The sequence below is a fragment of the Mustela nivalis genome (genome assembly GCF_964662115.1).
Source record: "Mustela nivalis genome assembly, chromosome: 18".
NCBI classification, from domain to species: Eukaryota; Metazoa; Chordata; class Mammalia; order Carnivora; family Mustelidae; genus Mustela; species Mustela nivalis.
This window is the reverse complement of record NC_139037.1, coordinates 44,568,068-44,592,009: the sequence shown is the minus strand read 5'-3', so window position 1 is coordinate 44,592,009 and position 23,942 is coordinate 44,568,068. Positions and strand designations below refer to the sequence as shown.

Sequence of the window (23,942 nt, the reverse complement as noted above, 5' to 3'; positions counted from 1 at the left end):
TCATCCCGGCAGGGATTGGCTGGATCTGCCTCTCGTGCACTGAAGGGGCGGGACACAAACAACGATTGGTTAAAGATAGAGTCAATCTCGGTCAACTTTTCTAGTCGGACTGCGTTTGAGGCACGAGAGGCGCGGCTGCTTTGCAATTGGTCTAAATGCGGAGTGGGCGGGACGAAGGGGGCGCGACTCCTTGTCCCCCGTCCAAGATGGCTGCGTCCATGGCGCGGCGTTTGGGGTCTTTGGTGGCTGGTTGGGGTCTTCGGCCCCGGAGAGGTTGCGTCTGCAGCCATAACGCAAGGAGAACTTTTGCCACGGAGAGACGAGACCGGAACCTTCTGTACGAGCACGCGCGCGAGGGCTACAGTGCGCTCCCTCAGCTGGACATGGAGTCGCTGTGCGCATGCCCGGAAGACGCTGCACGCGCCCTGCAGCTCCGCAAGGGGGAGTTACGGCCGGAAGACCTGCCGGCGATCGTGAGTGCGCTTGCGTGGGCCATTGGCTGCGGAGCCCAACTGGGCTTGCAAGATACCTCCAGCAGGGGGCGAACCTATTACGGGAATTTTAGTTTTTTCCCCAATTTAGCCGACCTGTGCTTGGCACGCATACGTGTGCCAGTTATCCACCGAGTGCTAGGGCCCTACTATCTACACACCCACTATGCGTTCTATAAAGCGTGCTGAGTACCTGCTCTGCGCTTAGAAACTTACTCCAACCTCATGCCAGGCTTAAGATGACAAAAGAAAATGGGGGGAGGAGGAAGAAACTAGGGGGACAGGGAGGTGAGTCAGACGAGGGTGGAGGGGTTTGGCTTTGGAGAGTAAAAGATCGAGACCTGCGGCTGCCCGACAAGTATCAGGCAGTTAAATAGGGTTCTCGAATGAATGAATGGTTCTACTGAACGGTTATTTAAGGAGCATCTACTATGCCGCAGGTGTTGAGAATAAGTTGGTAAATAATATAATACTACATGCTAGGGACCGAGAACCAGAGTCACCATATTGCTAGACCTTGTTGGGGTGCTGAGGATGGTCTGTTCTAAGTGCTGTGTGCATACATGCCTCGTTTCAGTTTTACAACCACGGTGTGAGGTGGGTGCCCCCATTTCATCAGAGGAAAAACTAAGTCTCAGAAAAATTAAGAAGGGTGGTGGTTGGATGCCTGGGTGGCTCAGTCCTTAAGCATCTGCCTTCTGCTCAGGTCATGATCGCAGGGTCCTGGGATTGAGCCCTGCATCAGGCTCCCTGTTGGCTGGAAAGCCTGCTTCTTCCTCTCGGTCTCCCCCTGCTTCTGTTCCCTCTCTTGCTGTGGGGCACGTGGGTGGCTCAGGCCTTAAGCCTTTGCCTTTGGTTCAGTTCGTGATCCCAGCGTTGTGGGATTGAGCCCCACATCAGGCTCCCTGCTCAGTGGGAGGCCTGTTTCTCCCTCTCCCACTTCCCCTGGTTCTGTTCCTTCTCCCGCTGTCTCTCTCTCTCTCCCTTTCAAATAAATAAATAAAATATTTTAAAGGAAAAAAAAAAGGGTGGTGGTTCCTCAAAAAAATTAAGCATGGAATTACCATATGATCAGGCCATCCCGCTTCTGGGTATGTACCTCAAAGAATCGAAAGCAGGGACTTGAACAGATATTTGAATACCCATTTTCATAGCAGCATTACTTACAGTAGCCAAAAGATGGAAGGAACCTGGGTGCCCGTGGATGAGTGAATAGATAAACAAAATGTGGTGTATATGGATGGTGGGATACAATTCAGCCTTGAAAAGGGAAGGAAATTGTGATGCAGCCTATAACATGAATGAACCTTGAGGACCTTATGCCAAGTGACATGAGGCTATCACAAAAAGACAGAACTGGGGGCACCTGGTTCAGTGGGTTAAGCCTTTGCGTTCGGCTCAGGTCATGATCTCAGGGTCCTGGGATCAAGTCCCGTGTCTGGCTCTCTGCTCAGCTGGGAGCCTGCTTCCCCCTCTCTCTTTCTGCCTGCCTCTCTGCCTACTTGTGATCTCTGTCTGTCAAATAAATAAAATCTTAAAAAAAAATAATAACTATATAATTCCATTCATACAAGGTGCCTAGAGCAGTTAGATTCATAAAGACAGAAAATAGAAGGGTGGTTGCCAGGAGCTGGGAATGGGAAGAGACTGTTTAATGAGTGTACAGTTTCCATTTGGAAAGATAAAATTCTGGTGATGGATGGTGGGGAAGGCTGCTGGACCATGTAAAGGTACTTAATGCCACGGAACTGTACACTTTAAAATAGTTAAAATGGCAAATTTTGTGCATAGTTTACCATAGCCTTTCATATATTATTTTAAAATATTTTATTTCTTCATTAGAGAGAGAGAGTGAGAGTGCACAAACTGGGGAGGGGCAGAGGGGGAGGGAGAAACAGACTCCTCAGTGAGCAGAGAGCCTGAACAGGGCTGGATCCCAGGACGCCGAGAACATGACCTGAGCCAAAGTAAGATGTTTAATTGCCTGAGCCACCCAGGTGTCCCTATCCCCATCTTTTAAAGAGCTGGTTTAAAGATCCTAAATTATTTATAACCTGCTAATGGATCACATCCCAAAGCTTGAAAAGCACATCTTCAGGCCATGAAGTGTGAAGAGGAATATGGCATGTGGCTTTCTGGGCAGTAACAAGGCATGTGAATTGTTCCTAGGAGCCCTGGGGAGCTGTGGGTGCTCTCAGGTGGGAGAGGGTTTGTGTCAGAACTCTGGCTGGAGGAGGAGAGCCTGCAGGCTGGGAGGCTGGCACAGGGGTCCTTGCAGGAGAGGACAGGCTCTGGATGGGGGCAGGAGTTGGGGGATGGGAGGAGGACAGACCTGACGGATGTTCCTGGGGCAGAAGGGTCCCAGTAGCATCCAGTAGGGGGCTCAGGTTTCTGGGGTGTGGGATGGAAGTTCGTGGGGCTGTGCCTGAGGAGGAAGAGCAGATCTGGGGGGAGAGATGCTTGTCCTTGAGTCACTCTTGCACAGAGTGAGCATGAAGTGTCCAGGAGACATCCAGGGGGAGCCACCTTGTGGCCTGCCCTCCGCTTCCTGCTTCCAGCCCCCGGGAGGGAGGATGACGTCGTTTGTGCCATTTAGTCAAAGGGAGAACTGCAGCCAGGGAGGTGAGGGGGTTTGCCCGGGAATATGGGCTCACAGAGGGACCGCACAGCAGTAGGGGTCCCCATGAAGGAGAGCTGAGCCTGCCGTTTCGGGGGACAGGCTTGGCGCAGCAGCCCCATAGGACAGTGGCTGTCTCTCTCTTCTGCAAGACTCCGAGGTGAGCACTGGCAGGATCCCTGCCCCTTGGCACCTGGGTCCCTTCACCTTCTCGCTCCGCATCCCTGAGGATGTTGTCCAGTTTGACTCTCCTCATAGTCCGTCATCCAGGCCAAGGGGAGTGAGAGACAGAAAGTCCGACATGGGAGCTTATCTCTAAGGAGATGACCCAGAGTCCCGCTGCCACTTCTCCTCCTGCCCACTGTTTGAACTTGGACACAGAAGCACATTCAGCTGTGAGGGAGGCTGGGAGATGCCTCTTCATTCTGGGCAGTCATGGGCTTCACGTCAGGGAGGTCTAGTGCGGGAGGGATAGAGGGGGGACTGGCTGCTGGGGTCCAGGTGGCCAGAGGCCGAGGCTCCAGCGAGAAGGGACAGGGACAGGAGACGGTGGCTACTTCACGCCGTCCCCTCCTTTGTCCACCCCCAGATCGCCACCTGGCAGGAGCTGAGGCAGCTGAGGGAGCAGATCCGGATTCTGGAGGAGGAGAAGGGGGCTGTGGCTGAGGCAGTCCGGGCCCTTCTGGTGAGCATGGGGTCCTGTGTGGGTGGAGCTTCACCGTGTTGATTCGACCTGTTTGCCCTCTCACAGTCCACGAAGGCTGGTGTACCACCCGCATCTCTTTGCATGACTCTGTCCGAGGCAGAAAACAGGACTTCTGGGGCTTGCCTGCCCTTTCTCCAGAGCAGAGAGACCTTTCCTGAAGCCCCCCAGCAGAGTCCCCTCATGCCTTCTGGACCCAGACACCCCCCCACACACACCTGTCATCAGCAGGAGGGACGGAATTACTAGAGCGGGCTGCTTCAGCCTGCGTTCCTGGACCCACAGGCCGCCCAGGGAGGGGGAGCTGAGGTGTCTGCGGGCAGGGAGGAGGGAGAGCAAACAGTCGTGGGTTAGACAGCTGATAGCACCTGCCGCAGGCAGCGGGAAGGTGACCATGAAATCAATAGCAGACATTTACATAGCCATCAGTATGGGCCAGACACCCTTCTGGGTGCAGCTCTCACAGTGCATGAGACGGGAACAGTCCAAACCCAATTTACTGGGGCCCCAGGAGGTTAAAAATGTGCCTCAGCATCACAGCCAGAAAGTGGGGGAGGCAGGATTTGCACCTAGGCCCGCGGGCTGCTTTCCACCCTTCCAATCGGAAGCCAGTCGCAAGACTAGCCATATCTCCCCACAACCCCAGTACAGAGTGCCAGGCCCCTGACTATGTGCGTCCCAGCCAGGCAGCCAGTGTAGACGACAAAAGTGATCACAGTTAATACTCAGCGAGTGCTAACCCATCTTCTCAGGGAAGCCATGCGCCAGTCCTGCTGGGGAGCTCCTATGAGCCTATTTCCTAGATGGGAATACCGAGGCTTGGAGAAGGGACAGGATATGTATGCCCAAGGATATGCAGCTGGGAGGCACCCCACCTTCAGACCCAGGTCTGCCTGCTTCCCGTCTGCCGCTCCGGATCATAGAAGGTCACAAGTCCACAGACTTCACCTGTCTAAGTCACGGTTTTGTCGTTTACGAAATGGGGAGCACAGTGAGGCTCACTTCACAGAGTAGGTTATGGAGAAACAGGACGGTGTGAGAGCCCTCTGCGGAGACAGGCGTGAGGTGCAGGTGTGATTATTGTCCGTTATCTTGCCTCCTCCCGGCTTTACTGAGAGAGAAATTGAGGCACAGAGTGAAGGAAGGTCTGTCCGACCAGGTACCCGCAAAGCAAGGAATTTAGAACCCCTTCCCCACCCTCACCCCATATCCCCAGCCCTGTTTGACCTTTCGCCCCTCCATTTTTCCCTTTCCCAGCCCCAACTTAAGGAACCTAATCACCCTCTCCATCTCTCTTCTACCAGGTAAACCAGGACAACGGTCAAGTGCAGCAGGTAGTACATGGGAGTGATGTCCCGACCCTGGTGGGAGTGGGCAGGGGCCGCGTGAGTCCTGATTCCTCCCATGTGACTGGAGACAACACACAGGACTATTGATCCAAGTGAATGTGCTGATTCACGAGACGAAAGGCCGGCTCCGGGTCCTGGCTCCGTATTTGGCTCTGCTTCCCTCTCATTCCTAGACCAACCTTTTGCCCTTAGAGAAAGGGGAGCCAGGGTGGGGCACAAAGAGGACCACTTCCCTGAGAGCTATACCCATAGTCCTGGGGCTTGGGTCAGTGCCTGTCTTTGAGCCAGTCACTGTGGCCAAGGCCGTGGAATGTTCTGGAAGGCCAGGCCTGAGTCATGACCCTCTGGACAGGCCACATGGTGATGAGGTGAAGGGAGGGAATTTCCCAAAAGGAAATTCACGATGTCGGGCCAAAGGGACAGTGAGTGTCCTCCACAGAGGTTTTGCCAGCAAGGCTCAAGGTCAGACTGGTTCGAGGGACCCCTGCCCTTTTCTGGGCCAACGCCACCTGCCCCTGTCCCCAGGACCCCCAGTATCAGAGCCTGCGGGCACGTGGCCGGGAGATCCGCAAGCTGCTCATGGTCCTGTACCCCAAGGAGACCCAGCTTGAGGAGGATTTCTTCCTGCGGGCGCTGAGGCTGCCCAACCGGACCCACCCGGACGTGGTAAGCACTGTGCTGGGTGCTCAGGGGGCCTGGGGGCCCTTGAGACCACCTCCCCTGTGACTCCTGCTGTGTCTCTGCAGCCCGTCGGGGATGAGAGCCAGGCCCGAGTGCTCCACGTGGTCGGAGACAAGCCAGGTGGGGCACCCCACCAGCCCCGGGGTGGGGCCCCTTGGGTCTGGGATGCAGCTGGGGCCTGTAGAGGTCCTGTGTGCCCCTTCTCCGGCCTCCCATCCTGTTTCTGTGTCCATGGCAGTCTGTCCCTGCCCCGCATTGGCCCCTGATTCCCTTGGGTTTTCCTCCCCAACTCCTGTCTGGCTCTGACTCTCTGCCCCCCTCCCTCTTCCTCGCTTCTTCCTAATGTTTTCTTCCCTTTGCTCTCTCTCTCCTTTTCCACCTCTGCTTCCCGTGTTTCTCTGTCTCTCTCGCCCTTTGCTAGTCCCATCTCTGCCGCCACCTGGTTTCCTTTCTCTCCCTGCCTGTCCGTCTTTCTGCTGCTCATTCCCGTGTCTTTCTAATCCTCTCTCTGTCCCTGTTCCGTGTCTCTCCCCACAACCCTTACCCCCCCGCTTTTCATCCTGATCCAGCTTTCTCCTTCCAACCCCGGGGCCACCTGGAAATCGCAGAGAAGCTCGACATCATCCGTCAGAAGTGAGTCCCGCCCGCCCCTCCAGCCCGCCCTCCCCACCCCAGCAGCTGGCTTAACACTGTGTCTGGGGCCTCACTTCGCATGAATGTTTGATGCCCAGTCCCCCGCCTGGCAGCTGGCGTCTGCCCTGGGGGTGCAGAAGAACTCCCCTCGTCCCCCACCAGCCCCAGCCCACACACACACACTGCCTGTCTTCCCATCTGTCTCCCAGGCGCCTGTCCCACGTATCCGGCCACCGCTCCTACTACCTCCGAGGGGCTGGAGCCCTCCTGCAGCACGGCCTAGTCAACTTCACATTCAACAAGCTCATCCAGCGGGTATGGGCCGGGATGGGAGGGCTGCCTGGAGGGGGTGATGTGGACGCTGACGGAGAGGCTCAACGCGGAGAGGCGGGGCAGAGGGGTCACCTCTGCTCTGGTCGCTGTTTACAGAGCTTTACACATATAATTAACACATTTAATTCTTAGAGCAGGGGTAGGAGGTAGGTGCCATTGTTACCCCCACTTCAGAGATAAAGAAATTAAGGCTTGGAGAGAGCGTAACTAGCCCAGGATCTCGTGGCTGCTGCCTGGTGCTGGCCCTAGAGCCTGTGTTCACCACATCACCACCTGCCTCTAGCATAAAGGGAGTGTCGGGGAAATGTGGTGTTGCTGAACCGGTTGGGGTTGGCAGAGGCTGGAGGCATGGGGTGTGGGCGGCAGTGAGGGACCTGGACATTTCCCAGGGGCACTGGGGAGCCAAAGAAAGTTGTCACTACACCTCCCACTACCCTGTGTGGGCTGAACTGAGCGAGGAAACTGTGAAGCCCCAGCAGAGAGGGCCTAGTGATAGGGACACCAAGGTCCCGGAGCCAGCACCAAGCCCACTGCTCAGGCCTTCCTCAGTTTCCTTGGAGGTGACCTGGGCTTTGTAAGGACAGGCGGGAGCCATTGGCCCACTCTGCAGTGCCACTTCTTCCAGTCTGAGCTTCGGCCCGGGTGGGGGTCCTGGCTGTGCCCCTCACCCCACCCTGTTCCTCTTCACAGGGCTTCACTCCCATGACGGTGCCAGACCTTCTCCGAGGAGCTGTGTTTGTGAGTGCTCCCCACGCTCAGCTGTGTGCCCTGTTCTGGGGCCCATCTCCCCCACAGAGGCCACCCTGGGACTGGGTTGAGGATGTCAGGCCAGAACAGGGAGGCCAGGGCAATTCCAGAAGCTTCCTGGGGAGGAGCAGGGGTTGTGACTGCAAAATGGAGCTGGAGGTCCTCTGTCATCTGACCTCTGTGGCTTGGCCTCTTCCCCAGGAAGGCTGTGGGATGACACCAAATGCCAATCCGTCCCAGATTTACAACATCGACCCCTCCCGTTTTGAAGACCTCAACCTGGCTGGGACAGCAGAGGTGGGACTGGCTGGTAAGCACCTGCCAGGAGGCAACAACAGGGGTGAGGTTACATGCAGCATCCTCAGAGCAACAGGGATTGTAGGGGAGACACCAAGGAGCACCCTAGGGGTGACGGCTGTCTGCTGAGGATGTCTCAGTGACCCCAGGCTCAACATGTACAGTTGTGTAGGTTGTTGACTATACAACAGCACAGTGAGGATCCAGCCATCCAGCCATGTGCCCTGCCATGAGGTTGTGTCCACCAGAGGGGACCCCTTTTCTCAGTCTCACAGAGGTTTTCCTGTGGATGAGCGGTTGCCCCTGGCTTACCCATCATGTTCCCCTTTCCTCCCAGGCTACTTCATGGACCACTCTGTGGCCTTCAGGGACCTGCCCATCAGGTAATACTCAGTACCTTTAGATCTTGTCCCCACCTGTGACATTCCCTCTCCCCTTCCTGACTCCACCTCCCCGGCTCCCCACCCAGGATGGTTTGTTCTAGTACCTGCTACCGGGCCGAGACAGACACAGGGAAGGAGCCATGGGGACTATATCGAGTACACCACTTCACCAAGGTCAGTGTGGCCAGGACCAGGGAGGAGGGCCACTCCAGGGACCCCGGGCCTCCTGACTCTTGTGCCCGCTGCGCTGCCCCAGGTGGAGATGTTTGGGGTGACAGGCCCTGGGCTGGAGCAGAGCTCGCGGCTACTGGAGGAGTTCCTGTCCCTACAGATGGAGATCCTGACGGAGCTGGGCCTGCACTTCCGGTGCGAGGCGGTGCGGGGGCACGGGAGGAGGGATGGGCTGGCTAGGTGCTCCCTAATCATGAACAGCCTCACCTCACCCCTCCCTTGCCCCTTTTCCCCATGTCTGGAGTATGTACAAGGTCTGTCCGTCTGTAAAATCCTGTGTAGGACCACAGGGCAGGGCCAGTGGCGTGAGCAGCATGGGGCACCCCAGTGTGGGCACCCAGGCCCCTTCCCTCTTGTGGCTCCCATCCTGGGTGCTGCCCCACCTGCAGCCCCTCCACGTGGCTCCTCAGCACCCCAGGCAGAGTGGAGATGGGGGCACAGCCCTTCCCTTTCAGGCAGGACCTACAGGCAGCCCCACACCACCCCCACCCCGGCCGTCACAGGCTTCCAGAGAGGCCCAGGGATGTGGCCTTTTGGCCTGGGGACCCGCTACAATCCCAGTAGCCCTTGCCTTCTGCTCCCCGCCCTCCTCTCCATCCACTTCTCTTCCGCCACGCCCACTGCCACAGCTGCTGCCACTTTCTTGTGCCTCTACCTCTCACCTGCTGACCTTCACCATGACCTTCTCCTACTGCAGCGTCCTGGACATGCCCACCCAGGAATTGGGCCTTCCTGCCTACCGCAAGTTCGATATCGAGGCCTGGATGCCAGGCCGCGGCCGCTTTGGTGAGGTGAGCCCCCAGTGCAGTGGGGCCGGGGGGGACAAGACCCCCCACTTCCAGCTGGTCCCCTCAACCCACCCCGTGCCCTCGCCCAGGTCTCCAGCGCATCCAATTGCACGGACTTCCAGAGCCGCCGGCTTCACATCATGTTCCAGGAGGAGGCCGGGGAGCTGCAGTTCGCCCACACGGTGAGCACCCCCACCCCCTCCCACCCTCCCCAGAGCCTCCGCCCTCCTAGGGACGTGCCACCTCAGCCTCTCCCGGGCCAGCAGAGGCCATCAGGTAGACCCGGGCATGCCTCTCTCCCAGGTGAACGCCACGGCCTGTGCTGTCCCCCGCCTCCTCATCGCCCTCCTGGAAAGCAATCAGCAGGAGGTGAGGGCTGGAAGGATCTCTCTGGGGGAGAGAGAGGGTGGAGGCCTGGGGCCATGGCAGCAACCTGTGGCCCGCTCTGTCCCCAGGATGGCTCTGTCCTCGTGCCCCCTGCCCTCCAGCCCTACCTTGGCACCGAGCGGATCACGGCCCCCACCCATGTGCCTCTCCAGTACATCGGCCCCAACCAGCCCCAGAAGCACAGGCGCCTGAGCCGGCCTGTTTCAAGCTGAGGAGTCACCCTCATCCGTCCGCAGGGCTGTGGCTACTTCCTGGAGCTCAGGGGACTCTGGAAGCCTCGGACCTATTTTCCTGAGCACATCCTGACATCTGCATTCTCTGTGTCAGCTCTGTGCCTGGGTCCCTTCCTTACTCCCCTACTTCCCCAGAATCAGCCAGTGACCCTGTCGCCACTGATGGTCCCAACCTGCACCAGAAAGCAGGACAGCCAGGGACTTGAGGTTGTAGGGATGGCGGGAGGAGAAGAAGCCTCCAACCTTTTATCCTTCCCTCTTTCAGTACTTAGCAAAAGTCCCCAATAAATGGTCAGAACCAAGGCCTTTGTGGATCTGTGAGCAAGGGGTTTAGACCATGGTCGCCTCACCGGGGGTGCCAGGCAGCTGGGCAGAGGTGCTAACCCTTTATAGGGTTGTGGCTGGAGGGACCATGGCCGGGAATGGCCAGCAACCTCCCGAGCACATGGAGGGCAAGCTGGGGCCACCACCAGAACGAAGAGGATGCTGAGTCCTCTCCCCTTGGTCTAGGACAAGGGACACCTCACCCTCACCTCCGCCTCTCACAGCAGGGAGGGGGCCAGGAGATGGCACAGCCTCAGCGAAGCCAGAACTCACTCTGCCCTTTGCAGTACAGAGTACCATCTTCCCAGCTCTAGCCACAGCCTGTCCGGTGACCCTCAATTCTCACGCCGTCAGTCCTTCCTTCAGCAGACTCCAGCCACTCCTTCCGAATATCTCCAGAAGCCTCCAGGGGCCCTTACTTTCTCCTTCCTGCTCCATCCTTGGTCCTGTCCACCATGACTGACCAGCCTTCTCACTGCTTGCTTGGAGCCCTCCTGTCACTCCCTCTCACTTAAGGAAAGGACAGAGCGGTCCCCGGGATCCACAAAGTGCCCCGCCCCATTATCTGCCTTCTGCCTTCCTCCTCAACCGACCTCTTGTCGTGCTCTAGGTCTGGCTGTTCGAACTCTGCAGACTCAGTCTTGACTCAGACCTTTGCCCTCGCTGGTCCCTTCCCTGGCCACCCTTTCCCTCCAGCTGGCGTGACTGCCTCCATTTTATCACTTCGGCCTTCACCCAAATAATCTTCTTCCAAGAGGACCTCCCTGACCAGCCAGAGTAAAAGCCCCTAGCACTCTTGTGATGCGGGAGTCTGTGGTCATTTCCTCCTTCCTGACACCTATTTGAGTGTTGCGTGTGTCCCTTCTCAAAGCTCTGTGCCGAGAGCACAGGGAAGTTTGCCAGTGTGTCCCCTGCTGGAGCCCCAGGCTCTATAAGACGGCTGGGCATAGAGTAGGTGCTCAGTAAAAATTCCTGGATGGAAGGGGCTGGGACCTGTGTAGCTCCCAGTGCCTGGCACTGTCTAAATGACCATGTGCACTCCTCACCTACCGCCATGCCTTCCCTGTGGAGTCACTGGCCCCATTTCACAAAGGATGGAACCAACCCTAGAGTCGGCAAAACCCTCTGCAGTTTTCCCCGAAAAAACCCCCGGGCCTGCATAGCCAGTAGTGGTGAAGCTGGGATTCAGGCAGAGCCCAGCCACAGTCTTTGGGGAAATAGGTTTAGGAGACCCAAATTTTGAGATGCAGGCAATGCCCAAGGAAAAGTTGTCTGAGGTCTGTCTGCAAGTGGCTGCCGCTGGATTCAAACCCTGATTGGCCTCCCAGCACAGCATTAAGCTCAACAGAATGTTTGGGGGATGCACCCTCCCTCCGTGCAGGTGCTTAGGGGCCATTAGCTGGAGGGGAGCAGGTGCAGGACGTGGGTCTCCATGAATAATTGAGGATCTCGGGCAGGTGGCCGCCCCACAGCTGTCACCTGGCCGCAGGCAGGGAAGGGGCATTGGTGATGTCACTTCCTCCCCTGCGGGGCCAGAGGCACAGGTTATAAGCAGCTGCCGCACCGTCCAGTGCAGCCACTGAGCACTCTGGTCAGGACGCCCCACCATGCAGCGCCGCGGGCCCGCCTCTGTCCTGCTGTTGCTGCCGTTGCCCCTGCTGTTGGCACTGCTGCTGGGGGCAGGTGAGTGCCAGAAACTAGAAAGGGGACTTTCTCGGCCAGCTCAGGGACCAGGGACATGAGGGACCAGGGGTTCGGAATGGTGCACCCAGTGGTGTCAGACTAGAGACTTTGCTGGCTGAGCTGTCCAGGTGGGGATGGTGCACCCAGTAGGTAGGCTGGGGGAGGGGACAGGTGAGTAACAGGATGCGCTTGAACCTGGAATCCGCACCAAGGACAGCATGGGGTGGGGGCTGTCCGAGCCCAGCACCCATCTCCTTCCTCCACAGCCACCGCTGCTCCCTTGGTGCCAAGATCCTCCAAGGAAGAGGTGAGGAGTGCGGACCCATTGCCCTGCCTCATCTTCCCCACACCCTGGCCCTCTGACCAGCCTGCATGATCATCTCCTCTCCACACCCCCAACTGTTCTCATTCCCCCATCCGCCCTGCCCTCAATCTCCCCTCTGTCCCTTCACCAGCTGACTCGCTGTCTGGCCGAGGTGGTCACGGAAGTGCTGGCGCTGGGCCAGGCCCAGAGAAGCCCCTGCACAGCTCTCCTCCACAAAGGTAAGCAGGCCCGAGTTCCTCCTGGGAGCCCCCACCCTACCTTGGGTTTTGGTCAGGGCTTCCTGGAGGACGGGGTGTCTCCTCCAGGCCCCCTTGCCTGGGTTGGCATAGCACTACACAGTGTCCACCTGGCCTCCAGCTCCACCCGTGGGGTTCCCTGCAGAGGTGTGAGATGGGGGCACAGAATGTACCCCTGACCTGACCCTCCTCTCCCAGTTTTGGGCAGCCCCCCTGTGGGACCTTGGGTGCACCCCAGAACTCTAGGTCTCAGTTTCCCGATTTGCAGCACAGAGAGCGTCCTCTCTCTTTCTGCCAGAAATGTGTCAGACAGAGCCCTATGGCTGTGTGTCCGCCAAAGAGAAAGGCCTACTGCTTGAGGATTTCAAGAAGCAAGAGGCTGGGAAGACAAGGTCCAGCCAGGAAGTGAGGGAAGAGGAAGAGGAGGCAGCGGAGAGGGCCCACAAGTCTGAGGTGCGGGAACAGACCATCCACGAGCAGCTCCACAGCCGGCTCCGCCAGGAGGAGAACGAGGAGGAGGAGGAGGAGAAGGCAGAGGAGGAGGAGAACAGGAAGAAGAGGGGGCCCATGGAATCCTTCGAAGGCGAAGGCCTGTGGAGGCATCGCCTAGAGGGCAGAGGGGGCCCCCAGAAGCGAGTGGCAGAGCAGGCCAGTGACGAGGAGACAGCGCAGTTCGAGGCGGAGGAGAAGGGCCTGCAGGTGCTAGGCGAGGGCGGCGGCCTGTGGCGGGGAGCCGAGGGGGGCGGAGGAGAGGGACACGAGGACTCGCTGCACCGCCACCGCTCCCACCAGTCAGAAGCTGAGCCCAAGCAGGAGGAGAAGGAAGAGGCTTCGGAGAGGGAGGTGAGTGCAGGAGGTGATGGGCCAGCGGGGTGGACCGGACGGTCAGGGGATTCCGACCAAACACGTACCAGCGTTGAGCCATAAATAGCCAATATCTACCACAAGTGGAGCCTAGTGACGGGGACTGAGAGCAGGAAAGGCAGCAGCAAGGTCAAGGCCGGATCAAGATGGTCAAGATGGCTGAGATGAGAATGACTGAGATGGCCGTGAACGGCGAACTGAGTCGGTCAGCACTGTGGTCTGTGGCGAGCAGTGTGGCCGCGTGGAAAGAGGCTGCCATGCTTGGTCCAGCGGACCGGGGATGGACGCCACTGCTGAGTCACGGAAAGTAGGCTGTCCCCACGACTGGTGGCAGTAGCCACAATGGCCAGCACCTCAAAAAGGGGTCCTGGTCTCCAAGCCTGGCACCTTTACTGGTCCTCTCTGCTGCTGTGGGCGAGGCAGTCAACACAGACTGTGCAGCCGGTCACGTTGGCCATCCCCCTCTGGCCCCCATTGAGGTCCATGGGGACCAGGGTGACCCCTGCTGGCTGCTGTTGTGCAAAGTGACATAGGCCACATTCACGGGTGACTCTTGGGGTGGCCCGCCCTAGAAGATGGCTGCTGATCCACCCCTTTCTGACCCCGCCCCACCAGGAGCACGACATGGAGCGGCTGGAGCACGTGAGAAAGGAGCTGAAGAAGGCAACCGAGATTCTGGGGGAGGAGATCAGGAGGGAGGGATGACTCCCGACACCCCCTATGGCCTAGGACTGTGGACCCCCCAAGCTCACCTCACAGCCCACTCCGTCCCCCAGCCTGCAGGCATGGGGGAAGGGTGGGCTGTGCGACCAGGCCCAGGGCCTGAACCTGAGCTGGGCAGAGGAGCTGGGCTCACTGACTCAGGACACATCCGGCCCCCCGTGTCACCCCCTCCAATCCCTCCTTGTGAATAAAGCACAAAGAAAACCACTAAGGCTTGTGTGATGCTTGATTTTGGACAGACAGGGACCCAGGAATAAACTGAAAGACTGGGAAGGCGACCGTCGGTCTAGTCTCTGGTTATCAGAAGCGGGATTTTATTAAACTGGAAACTCTATTAACAATGAGGTCAGATGGTGTCATCAGGGAGAAGTTTATTAAACTGGAAACTCTATAAACAATGAGGTCAGACGGGGTCATCAGGGAGAGGTTTTGAGGCTGGGGTAGGAGGTACCCGGTTTGGGCTCTGGCCACTGTGGACCACGATGTCGTCGTATTCATCCTGGGGGCAGAGGGGGGGCAGGCACGGGCTCAGGCGGCTGTCACCCTGCCAACCATCCAGTTTCTCCCGCCCACCCTGGCAACTGGGTCTTGCCTGGAAAAGCCCAAGTTCCCCCCACTCAAACCCCCCGCTCCTGGTTTGCCACCCACCACATTCAAGGTCACGCATATTCTCCCACAGCCTGCCGGCTGCACAGGCTCCAGCTCTGCTGCTTTGCTGGACCTTCGGCAGCTGCAGCCGCTGGGGCCGCCCCTCCTCGGATGCCTCCCTCTGCCCCTACCCAGACTCCTCACACCCCCACCCCCAGGCTTGTCCCCCACCCTCCCCCCCTGGGGTAGTGTCTCTGCTGCCTGGATTCCCCCAAACAACCTCCTCACTGCTGGTGCAGGTCTTTCCCCGCTGTCACCAGCATTGGGATCACTGCTGCCTGAGGTCAGGTCCCTGCCGCCGTCTGAGTTCTCCAACTCTTCCTCCGCACAATCACTCCCTACGCTGTCAGCCACTGCTGCCAACCACTGCCGTTACGGGTCACTCCGACCGACATCTTTTCTCTAACTCTGCCTGAGTTCTCATTCTGGCTTTGCCTTAGGTTTCTCAAACACCACTCCCCGCCTGCTCCCCGCCAGCCCTGTCCAGGGCTCCCCAGACTGCTGACAGCCCGGGAACCGCTGCCTGAGTTCTCTGACCGCAGCGGCCTGGGGTCAGTCTCACTATGCTGCCTTCTCCCCGCTTCCCACCTGCCCGTTTACCCTGACCCCCCAGCTGGGACACCCAGTCTTTCCTCCTGACTCACGCCCTCGTCCCCGCTGTCACTGTCGCTACTGCTGCTGCAGGGGCCAGGCCTGTCGTCCTCATCCTCGGGCTCAGGGGCTCCATGTGCACGGAGAAGGCGGGCGAGGATGGGGTTGGGCCGGAGCATGGCACTGCCCAGTGGGGTGCGGCCGCCATACATGCGGGTAGCAGGGTCGGCACCTGCCCTCAGGAGGAGCTCCAGGACATCGGCGGCTTGGGCCTCCACTGCCAAGTGTAGGGGGCTCCGGCCACAAGTGGGCTCCTGTGAGGAGCAGCAGAGAGGTCAGGGAGGCCCTGGCCCACTCTGGGGGACAATCTGCCCTGCCACACCTTCTCCCTAGGGCAGCTCACCAGTTTGTTGAGGTCTGCTCCAGCCTCCCGGAGCAGCCGAACCATCTCGGCATCTTTGTGGATGACAGCCACGTGAAGTGGGGTATGGCCTGGCGACAGAGTGACAGGTGTCAGACAAAGGGGGTGGGCCCGGGCCCCAAATGCCAAGGTCCTAAGGGAGGGCTTCTTAGCGTGAGTTTGGGGTCCAGCTCCTGAATTCCTGGGTAAGTCAAAGAGGCAAGGGCACCCCCCACTGCCTAAGTCTTGATTGTCTGGAACTTGCTGGCGACAACAGTGCCTGACTTTGGAATGTCTGGGGCTTATAGGTGAAGAGCCTGGGGGCTTTGGACAGTTAGCCTGGATCTTGGGACTGGGATAGTGAGTCTCTGGTCTTCATTTTACAAAGGACCTGGACCCCCAGGAAGATGGGATCTTTTTTCCCAGGAGGCCTGGCTGAGGGCTGTCCCAGAACCCAGTGTAAATCTCTGGGAACCTGGGCCTTGAGTTCCCTCATTCTGCGTAAACTAGGACCTATGGTTTCGGTGGCAGGGGGCAAGGTCCAGAGTGAGCTGTGCCTTCCAGCTGGGGAACCTGGGCCCAACAATAGGATCTTAGTAGTTCTAGGCCTATGGGTGATGCGTCTGGATCCTAAGTGGTCTTGGGCCTCCACGTGGTCCAGATACTGAATCCCACAAGACCGAGACTGTCAGTAATCTGGAGCCTCAGGGGGAGCCTTTCCTCCTGCCTGGGTCCCTGAAGCCTCAGTATTATTTCCCAAGGGGCTGGGTCTTGAGTCAGGAGAATCGAGCCCAGTGCCCAGCACTCTCACTCTGCTCAGGAGCCCAGGCCCTGCCCAGTGACTGGGAACCCTCACCCTCATAGTTCTCAGCCTCCAACTGCAGCTTCCAGTCCTCCTCACTCTCTTCATCCTCCTTCTCCGAGTCGGGTTCGGGGTACAAGGTGACAGGTGGGCGGTCAGCATCAGAGGTGCAGTCAGGGCCCTGAGCAAGGTAGGTGTTGGGGGCTCCCCTGGCGCACCGGGGACGGGGCTGGAGAAGCACGCGAGCGCAGGCATGTGCCCTCATGCGACAGGCCAGGTGCAGCGCTGTGTGTCCCCCACGCTCCGCCACGTGCAACCCGGCACCCGCCGCGTACAACTTCTCCACTGTGGACGCCTCCCCCAGGATGGCTGCCAGGTGAAGGGCTGTCTGCAGGGGCAGAGGGCAGGGGTTAGGGGTTGCACTGAGAGCCTGGCCCCAAGCCCTGTACTGGCCCTGGGTGGCTCACCTGGCCCAGGTCATTCTGCAGGTCTAGGTACTCGGTGCCAGCCGCGAAGCCTAGGAGGAAATCCAGGAAGGGTTCGTGCTGATGAATCACCGCCAAGTGCAGTGCCCTGAAGACAAAGACGGGGAACAGAGGACAGAGGTGAAGTACCCTGGGGCACCTGGATGGAACAGTTGGTCAAGCATCATGGCTTTGGCTTGATTGGTTTCGGCTCAAGTCATGATCTCAGGGGTCGTTGAGATCAAGCCCCAGGTTGGGCTCTGTGCTCAGCGCAGCGTCTGCTTGAGATCCTCTCTGCCTCTCCTTCTGCCCCCCTACTCATACTCCTTCATTCCACCAGCTAAGCCAGCCAGGCGCCCCCGAAAGGACGATTTTAAAATGAAGAGAACATCAGTGAGCTATGGGACAACTTCAAGCAGCCTGATAATATTTGAAACTTAAGTCCCTAAATGGAGGTGGGGGATAGAAAAAGAAACATTTGAAGAAATAACGTCTGGAAAATTTTCCAAATTTGATGAAAACTATAAACTCATATATCCAAGAATGAGAAATATTTTTTAAAAACTACGTCAATGGGACACCTGGGTGGCTCAGTCCTTTAAGTATCTGCCTTCAGCTCAGGTCATGATCCCAGGGTCCTGGGATCGAGTCCCACATCGGGCTCCTTGTTCAGTGGGGAGCCTGCTTCTCCCTCTGCCTCTGCCTGCAGCTCTGCCTGCTTGTTCTTTCCCTCTCTCTCTCTCTCTGACAAATAAATTAAAAAATAAAATCTTTAAAAAAATAAAAAACAACTATGCCAAGGCCCAACATAAAAATCCTGTTCAAAACCAATGATGAAGACAAAAATCTCAGGGGTGCCTGGGTGGCTCAGTCGGTTAAGCACCCAACTCTTGGTTTCAACTCAGGTCACAATCGCAGGATCGTGAAATTGAGTCCCTCATCAGGCTCCTCACTCAGCATGGAGTCTGCTTGAGATTCCCTGTCTCTCCCTCTCCCTCTGCACCCCTCCCCACCCAGCACTTGCTTGTTCACTCTCTCTCTAAAATAAATAAAGTCTAAAAAAAAAAAAAAGACAAAAATCTCAAAAGCAGCCAGAGAAAGAGATACTTCAAGTCAGAAAAATAAAAATAAGGATGATAGCAGATGTCCTATAAGAAATAAGGCAAGGGAGGGACGCCTGGGTGGCTCAGTTGGTTAGACGACTGCCTTCGGCTCAGGTCATGATCCTGGAGTCCCGAGATCGAGTCCCGCATCGGACTCCCAGCTCCATGGGGAGTCTGCTTCTCTCTCTGACCTTCTCCTCGTTCATGCTCTCTCTCACTATCTCTCTCTCAAGTAAATAAATAAAATCTTTAAAAAAAAAAAAGAAATAAGGCAAGAGAACACACTGGAGCAACCTCTTTCAAGTATTCAAAGACAGTCAATCTAGGATTCTGATTTTTTTTTAAGATTTTATTTATTTATTTGACAGAGATCACAAGTAGGCAGAGAGGCAGGCAGAGAGAGAGGAAGGGAAGCAGGGTCCCTGCTGAGCAGAGATCCCCATGCAGGGCTCGATCCCAGGACCCTGAGATCATGACCCGAGCCGAAGGCAGGGGCTTTAACCCACTGAGCCATCCAGGCGCCCTGGATTCTGATTTTTTTTTTTTAAGATTTTATTTATTTATTTGTCAGAGAGAGAAAGACAGATAGAGCGAGCACAGGCAGACAGAGTGGCAGAGGGAGAAGCCGGCTCCCTGCAGGGCAAGGAGCCCGATGTGGGACTCTATCCCAGGACACTGGGATCATGACCTAAGCCGAAGGCAGCTCCTTAACCAACTGAGCCACCTAGGTGTCCCTGGATTCTGATTTTTTAAAGTAGACTCCATACCCCATGTGGAGCCCAACTTGGGGCTTGAACTCATGACCCTGAGATCAGGACCTGAGCTGAGATCCACAGTTGGATGTTTCACTGACTGAGCCATGCAGGCGCCCCTCAACCTAGAATTTTTTATTTTTTTTTAAAGATTTTATTTACTTGAGAGAAAGAGAGTTGAGTGAGAGAGAGAACAGGAGTAGGGGTAGGGATAGAAGGAGAGGGAGAAGCAGACTCCTTACTGAGCAGGGAGCCTAACACGGGGCTTGATCCCAGGACCCTGGGGATCGTGACCTGAGCCAAAGGCAGACGCTTACCTGACTGAGCCACCCAGGTGCCCCCGACCTAGAATCCTTTAACCCAGCAAAAATATCTTTCAAAAAGATAAATAATGATGTTTTCAAGTATACAAAAGCCAAAGGAACTTATTGTCAGCAGACCCACATCGCCAAAGAAAGGTCAAAGGAAATCTGTGAGCGAAAGGAAAATGACATGACACAGCAATTAAGGGCCTACATAAAAGAAAAATTAACATAAAAATAGTAACTTTTGGGGTAAATATGGAAGATTTTTGCTCATTATCTAAGTCTCTTTTTTTTTATGTAAGTGACTTTAGAAGGTAATTTGAAAAAAATACTTGAGTGTTTAAACAAACTACTAACAATGTACAGTGGAGTTTATCACACACGTAAGTAAAATGTAGGACAATAACATAAAGGCCAGGACAGGACAAATGGAAATACACTCTTCTAAGTTTCTTTTAGCTTTTACCCTATGCGAGATGACACGGTGTCACTTCTAAGCAGAACATTGTAAGTTGAAGCCGTACAGTATATACCACAAAGCAGAGGTCAGCAAACTTTTTCTGTAAAGTGCCGGATAAAGATGTTAGGCTTTGTGGATCCTACAGTCTCTTTTACCTACTCAGCTCTGCCGCTGTGATACAAAAGCAGCCACTGGCAGCGTGTACATGGATGAGCAGGACTGTATGCAAAACTGCATTTGTGGAGTCTGAAAGGTGAATTTCATGTCACTTTCAGTTGCTGCAAATATTCTTTGCTTTATTCCCAGCCATTTAAAAATGTAAAAACCGTCCAAAGCTTACAACCATACAAAAGCAGGTGGCTGGCTAGATTTTTGCCTGGAAGCCAATTTGCCATTTAAACAACAGAAACAAAGAGTTAAAGCTAATAAAGCCTGGGACTCCTGGCTGGCTCTGTCGTGTGATTCTTGAGCTCGGGGTTGTGAGTTCGAGCCCCATGATAAGTGCAGAGATTATGTAAAAACAGTACTGTAAGGGGCGCCTGCATGGCTCAGTCAGTTAAGTGTCAGACTCTTGATTTTGGCTCAAGTCATCTTCTCGGGGTTGTAAGATCACACCCTGCATGGGACCCTACCCTCAGTGGGGAGTCTGCTTGAGATTCTCTCCCTTCCTTTCCTACCCCACTAAAATAAATAAAATAAAAAATAAAAATAAACAAAATCTTTAAATAAATAAAGCGAAAATGAGCGACAAAACTTACAGGTTCCAAAAGAAGGCAGAAAAAGAAGAAAAGGTAAACAAAGAAGAGGTATTAAGTAGAAAATTAGCAGTAAGATGGTAAACTTGGGCATAACTGTATCAATAATTAAATTAAATGTAAGTGGTCTAAACATTCCAATTAAAAGGCAGAAATTGGGGGCACCTGGCTGGTTCAGTGGGTTAAAGTCTCTGCCTTCGGCTCAGGTCATGGTCCCAGGGTCCTGGGATCGAGCCCCACATCAGACTCTCTGCTCAGCAGAGAGCCTGCTTCCCTTCCCCTCTCTCTCTGCCTGCCTCTGCCTACTTGTGATCTGTGTCAAATAAATAAATAAAATCTTTTTTTAAGAAAGGCAGAAATTGTTAGACTGAATAAAAAAGCAAAACCCAACTATATATGCTCCCTACAAGTAACACCCTTTAAATATAAGTATTAACAGATGGGTTAAAAATTAAAGGGTGGGGGGGGGTGCCTGGGTGGCTCAGTGGGTTGGGCCTCTGCCTTCAGCTCAGGTCATGATCCCAGGGTCCTGGGATCGAGCCCCGCATCGGATTCTCTGCTAGGTGGGAAGCAGGCTTCCACCTGCCTCTCTGTCTACTTGTGATTTCTCTCTGTCAAATAAACACATAAAATCTTTTTAAAAAAATAAAACAAACAAATAAATTAAAGGGTGGGAAAAGATACACCATGCTAATACCAGTCAGTCAAAAGAAAGCAGGAGTATTTTAATATCAGACTAGATTTTAAAGAAAGGAATATTACCAGGTATAGAGATACCTAGTATCTCTATCATAATGATAGAAAGGTCAATTAAGCAAGAGAACACATATGCCCTATTAAGAGCATCAAATTACACAAAGCAAAACCTGATGGAACAACAGCAAAACAGACAAATCCACAATGACTGCTGGAGATTTCAATGGCCCCCTTCAATAACTAATAGAACAAGAAGACAGAAATCATCGACAAGGATATATAAAACCGCAGCAAAGCTATATGCCAATAGGACCTCTAATGGACATTTAGAGAACACTACAGCCCACAACAGCGGAATATCCATTCTTTTCAAGTGCACACATAATCTTCGCACTGTAGAACTATTCACAATAAATTTAAGAGGTTCAAGTCATACCAAGTATGTTCTCAGTCTACAATGGAATTAAATTAAAAATCAATAAAAGAAAGACATTTGGAGGACTTTCTAAGTATCTGGAAGCTAAATAACATATTTCTCTCTCTCTCTCTCTCTTTTTAAAATACTTTATTTATATATTTGGCAGACAGAGATCACAAGTAGGCAGAGAGGCAGGCAGAGAGAGGGAGAAGCAGGCTCCCTGCTGAGCAGAGACCAATGTGGGGCTCGATCCCAGAACCCTGAGATCATGACCTGAGCTGAAGGCGGAGACTTAGCCCACTGAGCCACCCAGGTGCCCCTCTTTTTCTTTTTTTTTTTTTTTTTAAGATTGATTTAGGGGCATCTGGGTGGCACAGTTGGTCAGGCAACAAACTCTTGGTTTCAGCTTGGGTCATGATCTCAGGGTCATGGGATCAAGTCCCATGTCATGCTCCATGCAAAGCCTGTTTGGGTGCTTCTCTCTCCCTCTTTTCTGCCCCTATACCCCTCCAAATAAATAAATAAATCTTAAAAAAAAAAAAAAAGATTATTTATTTTGTAGAGAAAGAGAGCATAAACAGGAGGGGTAAAAGCAGAGAGAGAGAGAATCCCAGGCAGACTCCACACTGAGCACAGAGCCCAGTGGCAGTGGTGGTGGGGGGCTCATCCCAGGACCCTGAGATCACAACCTGAGCCAAAACTAAGAGTCTGACACTCAGTCAACTGTACCACCCAGGTGCTCCTAAATAACATATTTCTAAATAATCCACTGGCCAAAGAAGAAATCAAAAGAGAAATTACAAAGTATCTTGAATTAAATGAACATGAAAACACAGCACATCAGAATCTGTGAGAGACTGGCTAAAGCACTACTATGGGAAATTTATAGCATGAAACACCTATATTAGAAAAGAAAGTCTCAAAATGATCTCAGCTCCCACCTTAGGAAACTAAAAAAAAAAAGAAGAAGAAGAATGAATGAATTAAACCCAAAGTAAGCAGACGAAGGCAATAATGAAAATCCGAACAGAGATCAATGAAATAGAAAGCAAAAAAAAACATTAAAAGAAATTAATGAAACCTAAACAGGGTCTTCAAAAAGATCATTATTTCCTGAGTGCATCTTATAGGTCAAACACTGTTTAGTCACTGTGGATAGAACAGTAAACGTTATACACAAAAAACCCCAGTGCAATTCCTCATGGGCCTTTACATCTCTTGTTCCTTCTACCCAGAGAACTAGTCTACTCCCCCAGCTAATCTACGGGTCCCGTTTTGGTGCTTTATTCCTTCCCCCAAAGAACTTACTACCTTCAGACACACCATTTTTCTGCCTTTCTTATATGATGTTTTTCATTTTTCTTTGTTTCTTATTTTCCTTTATCTTCCTTCTCACTTTGTGTCTGTGTCTTTCTTTCTTTCCTTCTCTGCCCCTTTCTCGTATTCCTTGTCTCTCCTCTTTTTCCCTACCCTCTGTTCCTTCCCGTCTGGCAGTTTGTCTGTCCTTCTGTCTTTATACCCACTCTAGAATGTAAACTCTACAAGGGTGTAAAGTTTTTGTCTGTTTTCTTCACTGCTTTATCATGGCACCTAAAACAGGTGGTAGTGTTCAATAAGTATCAAACAGCTATTAGTCCCTGCTATCCTGGAGCTTACATTTTCTCTTTGAATGTAAGATCTGACGATCAGTGCTCAGAGGGTAGAATCTTAGAATCAAGGCCAAGTATTAATTTTGGAAATCTAAGTTCAAGGTGCATAAACCAGAAGCTAAGGATCAAAGATCCTATTAGGAGGTAGGAGGTCAGGAGGGGTCTGTCTGAACCACAGCTCTAACAAAAGTCTCAGGACTAGGGCCAAGGAGATCAAATCGAGTTTTGGGATCAACGGATAGGGAGTTCTCCGAAACAGTTCAAGAAAGGAAGGTCAGAGAAATTAAAGGTTTAGGGGCAGAGTTGGATAGGAAATTGGTTTTACTAAAGGTTAGGATTGGGGGTTAGAGATCAGAAAGTCGAGCATACGAAGTTAGATTTAGAAGTGAAAGGTTAGGAAGCCGGGATCAGAGACTAATAGGGAATCAGACGTCGGATCCTAGAGCCCGGTTTGGCAGCCTAAGTTTCACTCACGTGTCCCCATCCTCACTGACGTAGCCGAAGACGAGGGGCGCCCACGACAGCCCCGGGCCCAGCTCGGCGCCCAACCCCGGTCCTCCGGGTGCTGATGCGTCCGGGCCCAGAGAGCCCAGGCCGCTGTCGCACCATTCGTCGGCCTCCGGCGCTTTCCCCAAGCACGCGACCCCGGCCATGGCCCCCCAAGCCTCAGGGGCCCCAGCAGCCGCCGGCCTGTAGCTAGGCTCTGCCTGGAGCCCCAGCGCTTCCGCCCTACGGGGAATTCCCCAACACTCCCCCTTAACTTAACCAATCAAAGTGAGCCAAAGAGCATATGCCCCGCCCGCTTACCATATTGTGACAAATCAGAGTATTCAGATGGACTGCAGCTCTCTACCCATTCACACATTTTCCG

General features: G+C 54.3%; 3 protein-coding genes across 4 annotated transcripts; 2 read left to right on the top strand and 1 right to left on the bottom strand.

Moving 5' to 3' along the window:
* Positions 1-157: 157 nt before the first annotated feature.
* On the top strand, positions 158-10,175 carry SARS2 (seryl-tRNA synthetase 2, mitochondrial). The gene is made up of 16 exons (XM_082709142.1): positions 158-473; positions 3,698-3,793; positions 5,116-5,145; positions 5,686-5,826; positions 5,907-5,961; positions 6,411-6,474; positions 6,684-6,789; positions 7,498-7,545; positions 7,756-7,864; positions 8,189-8,234; positions 8,321-8,408; positions 8,491-8,600; positions 9,163-9,256; positions 9,343-9,435; positions 9,557-9,622; positions 9,709-10,175. Exons 1-16 carry the CDS (start codon positions 207-209, stop codon positions 9,850-9,852), a joined length of 1,557 nt encoding a protein of 518 aa, XP_082565268.1. The 5' UTR covers positions 158-206; the 3' UTR covers positions 9,853-10,175.
* CCER2 (coiled-coil glutamate rich protein 2) lies at positions 10,176-14,235 on the top strand. Its single transcript, XM_082709159.1, has 5 exons — positions 10,176-11,880; positions 12,147-12,187; positions 12,336-12,423; positions 12,740-13,284; positions 13,921-14,235. The coding sequence occupies exons 1-5, from the start codon at positions 11,805-11,807 to the stop codon at positions 14,008-14,010; spliced, it is 840 nt and encodes a 279-aa protein (XP_082565285.1). The 5' UTR covers positions 10,176-11,804; the 3' UTR covers positions 14,011-14,235.
* Positions 14,236-14,379: 144 nt separating this feature from the next.
* NFKBIB (NFKB inhibitor beta) lies at positions 14,380-23,821 on the bottom strand. Of its 2 annotated transcripts, none has more exons than XM_082709154.1 (6): positions 23,546-23,821; positions 16,937-17,042; positions 16,524-16,857; positions 15,671-15,759; positions 15,321-15,581; positions 14,380-14,527 (listed from the first exon to the last, which is right to left on the bottom strand). In XM_082709154.1, the coding sequence occupies exons 1-6, from the start codon at positions 23,722-23,724 to the stop codon at positions 14,432-14,434; spliced, it is 1,065 nt and encodes a 354-aa protein (XP_082565280.1). In that variant the 5' UTR covers positions 23,725-23,821; the 3' UTR covers positions 14,380-14,431. The 2 variants fall into 2 exon arrangements, with proteins under 2 accessions (XP_082565280.1, XP_082565281.1); XM_082709155.1 differs by having other exon boundaries at positions 16,524-16,650; positions 23,546-23,805.
* Between the last annotated feature and the right edge of the window lie 121 nt (positions 23,822-23,942).